Source organism: Cebus imitator, unplaced genomic scaffold (assembly GCF_001604975.1).
Source record: "Cebus imitator isolate Cc_AM_T3 unplaced genomic scaffold, Cebus_imitator-1.0 Scaffold117, whole genome shotgun sequence".
Taxonomy (NCBI): Eukaryota; Metazoa; Chordata; class Mammalia; order Primates; family Cebidae; genus Cebus; species Cebus imitator.
The window spans coordinates 9,899,014-9,904,791 of record NW_016107432.1 but is presented as its reverse complement, the minus strand read 5'-3'; the positions used below and the strand labels follow the sequence as shown (position 1 = coordinate 9,904,791).

Here is a 5,778-nt window from a genome sequence, read left to right as displayed (position 1 = left end):
GGTCCAGGAGGCTGGAAGGCAAGACCAGGGAGCTTTCCTGGCCTTCATCACCCGCAGAGAGCCAGACTGGCCTTGAGTTAATGAAGGCCCACTGAGGTAGAGGAATCTATACAAGTTATACACAGATCATGACTGTCACAATAGCTACCGTTTATTTTTTCAAGTGCTTGCTCGTGTGGCTTATACTCATTCCCTCATGTAATCATCACAACACCTCAATGAGACATGCAATTTTAGTGTACCCATTTTACAGGTGAGGCAGCTGAGTCTTAGGAAGCTTGATTACCCTCCCCAAAGTAATGCAGCCAGTAAGTACAAGAGAGGCTTCAACTCCATCTGTCTGGCTCCAAAATCCATGCTTTGCATACTTCTAAGCCACTTATCCTGGGATGAGATGAGACAAAGGTGTGGGTGTTTGTGTTTATGAAAGTGGACGTGGGCTCCTTGGGTTGGGGCCATCCTCTGAGCCTGCTCTTACCCTCTCCCTGTATCTCCTAGGAAATGAATATTCAACAGCTCACCAACTACAGAAAGAGCGTCATGTCCTTGGCCGAGGCAGGGAAGCTCTACCGCAAAGATCTGGAGATTGTGCTCTGCAGCGAGCCCCCCATGTAAAGTGGGGACAGAGGCTGCTTCTCCACCTTCCCCAAACCCTGCTCCTGCTGCCCTGATGCGTCATCTACCCAGACCCAGAGACCGTGAGCGCCCCGCCCCCACCCCTGCAGCCTCCACACACCTGCCTGCAGAGCAGGAAACGAGAGATGGAGGATGAGCTGCTGGGGCAGGGGGGCCATCCTGAGCCCCCTGCACCCACCCCTGCCCAGGCAGACTGCTCTGCCTCAGTGGATCACACACACAGAAGGTGATGGGGTCATGGGTGGAGGGTCCCTAATTCTCTTCGCTGTGATGCATGAGCTCCCTTGCTGTATGATTTAGGCTTCTATGTGCAACAGAGTGGACTGTTCCCTCTGGCTCCCTATGTGGTGCCCCGTGCCACCGCCTACCCCAAACTTCCAGGTTCCACCCACCACCTTGCTAATGGTGTAGCTGTCTTCTCAGAGCTCCTGCGTGTGGAGGGCACCCGCCCTTTCCTTGCCTTCTTTACTCGGCGTGCTCCTTTTGTCTTTGGGTGTGTCGTTTACCAAAGAAGAGTTTACAGACAATAAAATGAAAAGGTTCTGCTGTGGAAGCTTACCCAGTCTTGTCTAGTGGTCAACTTCTCTCTGTAGCTAGCAGCTCTGCTTGACAAAGGGAGGGCCTATTCTCACGTGGGTGGGGGAGGGTAATGGGACCCACCTAAGTGGGGCGTAGGACCCCCCAAGACTCTATGGCTTTCACTCACCGTTCTTTGCCTGTCTGTTCACTAACTTGAGTCACTCCTTTGTTTCATGTCTGTTCCTGTATCTCTGAGATTGGTGATGGCACAGCTTACGAGTTCACTGAGTCTCACTAAGGGGAGTATCAGTATTGTGCTCAACAGTTGACCTGGAGTATCTCTCTCAATCCTTTGAGAGAAGTGCTATGATTGTCTGCACTGTCCAGGCAAGAAAACTGAAGATTAAAAAGGTTTTGGGCCAGGTGTGGTGGCTCATGCCTGTAATTCCAACACTTTGGGAGGCCAAGGTGGGCGAATCACCTGAGGTCAGGAGTTCAAGACCAGCCTGGCCAACATGCTGAAACCCTATCTCTACTAAAAATACAAAAATAAGCCAGGTATGGTGGTGTGTGCCTGTAATCCCAGCTACTTGGGAGGCTGAGGCAGGAGAATCACTTGAACCTAGAAGGCAGAGTTTGCAGTGAGCCAAGATCATGCTAGTACACTCCAGCCTGAGCAACAGAGTGAGACTTTGTCTCAATACATACACACATATGTACATACATACATACATACATAAAGAGGTTTAGTAATGAGCCCTGGCCAGTTGGGGCAGAGCGAGGGTATAAATCCAGCAGACTGGATCCACCTTATAGTAGAGACACCAGTGGGGTCCGTACCACTGGGACCAGGTGATCTCCACCAAGCAGGAAAAGGACCTCCAGGCAGAAGCTCTAGACCACCAAAATTTAACTTTTCCTCCTCAAAATGCAGGTTACCCAACACCCGATCACAGGCCAGCTTGGCCTTTGGGTCCACAGAGCTCTTAGATCCGAGGATAGAGAGAGGACTGATTTTTCATGCTGTCATGTATTGATTGTCTACAAGACATATTTTGATGACACTACCTCATTTAATCCCACAACAATCCTACAAGATGGATACTATCTTCAGATGAAAACAACCAAGGCTCAAAGACATGAGGGGGTAGGGTGGGGGAAACTAGGGACTCGCATTTCTTTGCCTACCTCATGTCTCAGGGCCTATGCTTTTCCCATTGGCACCTTATTTTGGGGTGGGGGCTCTGCCTCTGCAAACCTGCAGCCCCTGTCAGTTCAGCCGCATCTGCCCTTGGACCACAGGAGATGAGGAACTCCTTCCAGCTCACCCTAGAGGTCTTCTTAATCTTCATGTGTGCTCTTAATTGTATTGTCGTTTAAAAACTTCTCAGTCAGGCAGGGTGGCTCACACCTGCACTCCCAGAACTTTGGGAGGTGGAAGCAGGTGGATGGCTTGAGCAGAGGAGTTTGAGGCCAGCCTGGGCAACATAGCGAAACCCATCTCTACAAAGTATACAAAAAATTAGCTGGACATTGTGGCATGCGCATGTGCTCCCAGCTGCTTGGGAGGCTGAGGGTGCAAGGACTGCTTGACCTGGGAGGTTGAGGCGCTGCAGTGAGCCAAGATCACGCCATTGCATGCAGCCTGGGTGACAGATTGAGACCCTATCTCAAAAAATATATCTTTTTCCTTATGTGTACTCTCTAGGGCCATAAGAATGCTCCAGATGACCCCAAAATCTTTAAATTCCTTTTGATTGCCATAGGAACTAAGTACCACAACCATGTGAAACCTCAGTGCTTTACCCTCTGCTCACCTATTGTCCCCATCCCTACTAGTGATCATTTGAGGATTTATGAGGCCACCACCTGTGATGAAGAATCCATGTTCTGTTTCCCTCTGACAAAGAGGCCGTCTCTGTCTTTCTTGAATGATTTATCAACCCAACCCCGGAATATCCAGACCTCATTTCCTAGGGGCATCTCCAGTACCAGTTACTAATTCAGGGTAGTCCCAACAGAAAACAATGGCATCTTCCAATCATATCATTCGAGTCGGATTTGTTCACAAATATCTATACACACGCAGGTGAAATACAAGGGACTCATAAGGGACAGTGGAGAACCAGGAACTAGTGACAGGGAAGCGACTAGTGACTAGTGACAGGTAACTAGTGCTGTTACCACACTTAGGCCCAAAGGAATGAGGGGAACCCAGAAAGGTAGAGTCATGCAGGGAATGTCACATGTTCTGTTCAAGCACACAGCCAAGCCCAGGTTAGCTCTTATGGAGTAAACACACACCCCCTCCTCCCTGCTTCCTTCCCATCTCCTTCTAGCGTTCCACATTGCCTGCAGCCAGAGGGCCAGGAGCCTAATAATGGAGTCCACAGAGGCCAGCCTCAAGGACAGAAAACAAGCAGAGAAAGGTGGGGAGTGATGAAGAGGGACAGTGGGGACACACCCTACATACTCAGAAACTAGAGACACCAGTGGACACTATATATGTGAACCTGAAGTTCTGGAAGATGTCGGGGCTAGAAATATGAATTTGTAAAGCATCTGTGCAAAGATGGGGTTTAAGGTGGTGGGAATGGCAAGAGGTTCCCCCAGGAGATACTAGAAAGGAGGTCTGAGAAAGGATCTCTGGTCCCTCCCAGAGCGAGAGCTCTAGAAGGGAAGAGGGCATGGCCAGGCAGGCAGGCAGAAACCAGGAAGTATGGTTTCCTGAAAGATAAGTGAAAAGTCGTGTCTGAAAATGAGGTAAATGATCAAAGGTATCAGATACTGCTGAGATGTATGAGGGGTGAGATTTCAATGCCTGGTTGTCTCCTTATCCAAGTCCTCCAAGAGAATAACGGGAACTCCTAAAGGCGGGGGCTGTGTTTTTTGAGCAGTGCATGGCTGCAAGAGTGCACACATGAATGAATGAGTGACTCCACCATCAGGGCAAGAGGGTGGATGTGACCCTGAGCTGAGCTTGAGAAATCCTTTAGGGCATCATAAAATAATAACTCCAAGAACCGTGGGACATGAGCCAGTCAGAATGTATTACCTTTGCAGTAGTCAGGTCTTTGGAAAGTGACAGAAATCTGGGTACAACTGGCTCAGGCAAAACAGAGAATTAGTGGGTAGAAGCTGGACTATCTTGTATGTCTGGAAGGGCCTCCTGAACAACCTGAACTGGGAACTCAAATATTGCCAGGACTCCTCTCTCTTTTATTTCTGCTTTGCTCTAACTGATGGCTTTATTTTCTCAGACTGATGTCTTCCATATGGCAGGAAGCATGACCTTAGCTGGCTGTATCCCCATCATCTAGAACAATGCCAAGCACACAGTAGGTGCTCAATAAACATTTGTCACATGAGCTCATTGGCTCTAAGCTAAACATCTGGCAAAGACAGAGTATTCCTCTTCCCTTAAAGTTCAAAATGCCACAGAGGAGGAGCTCTAATTGACCCACCTTCTGTCACATGCTCACCTCTGACCAGTCACCCATGGCCAGCAGGTGGGGTGATCCTCTTAGAATCAGACACGTGGGACAGGGGATGGGAATTCCAAAGAGTAGAAGAGTGATCCAGGTCGCACAGCAGGGAACAGTGGTCACTCAACAAATCCCCATTTTATAAATAAAAAAAATCGAGGCCATGCTGTTTAAGTCTCTTTCTCCAGATCACAAGACCACCCAGAAGGAAAGAGTTGTGCAGAGAATGACACACATTTAGCTCAAGCGCTAGAGCCCAGGTCTTCTTGACTCTTGGCCCGCTGGCAGTAGGAAAGGATTGAAAGAGGAGAGGGCAAGACAGCAGGAATTAACATGTTAGAATTCAAAAACTTGGAAGGGATGTTAGATGCATATGGAAGATGGGGTACACATGTCAACACGTGGGCATGTATGTAAGTGAACCTGCAAGAGGGTACAGGATGCGTATGTCAGTGCGTGCACAGGTACACAAGTAGCCAACAAGGGGTCTGAGACCACCGGGGGACTGACGGTGGATGTGGAGGAGTGTGGGATTGGGTATGATATGTAGAGTGAGACTGGAACTTCACCCGGAAGAAACCCTTCTTCCCAAGGCATATTCGCATCCTGCTGGAGTCATAACAATTAGAAACTTCTCGGCCCTCCTTCTCCTAGTTCTGAGTAAGGGTGAAGAGAGAACAGAGGGACCAGGGCTGTGTTTTGACTCTTTTGGGCCCCGAGCACTTTTGCTTTGGTGAATGCCTTCCTCCATTAAAATTATCATAAAATGTGCCGTATGACTGCATTGGTATAAAGACAAATATGTTGATATTCTGTCGTAAAACATTTTCTTCAACTTAAGGCGTCATCTTTCCTTGGCTTTTAAAAAGAAATTAGGACCTTTTTGTGTGTCCCCTGAAGTGGCCTGGGTGCTGAGCACTGCACTGACCAGATCTGATCGAGAAGACAGATTGGAGAGGGAGTGGCCATCACACTTTCAGGTGGGCTTTGGGTCAGGAGCCACACGCACACACAGGCAGGGGCTCTTGTTGTTTTGAAGGCAGAGTGGCTAGATGTAGTTCCCACCTGAAGCCAAAAAGAATATGTGGGGCGAAGGGGTCTCCAAGTGTTCTATCAAGAAAACTGCTCTGGAAATAGA

General features: G+C 48.8%; 1 protein-coding gene across 1 annotated transcript in view; it reads left to right on the top strand.

Moving 5' to 3' along the window:
* CALB2 (calbindin 2) overlaps positions 1-1,194 on the top strand; it is a 33,665-nt gene extending 32,471 nt beyond the window's left edge. The window contains exon 11 of the mRNA XM_017539202.2: positions 499-1,194. Within this exon, the coding sequence (XP_017394691.1) occupies positions 499-615 (117 nt within the window). The 3' untranslated portion in view covers positions 616-1,194. The remainder of the gene's footprint in view (positions 1-498) is intronic.
* The last annotated feature ends 4,584 nt before the right edge of the window (positions 1,195-5,778 follow it).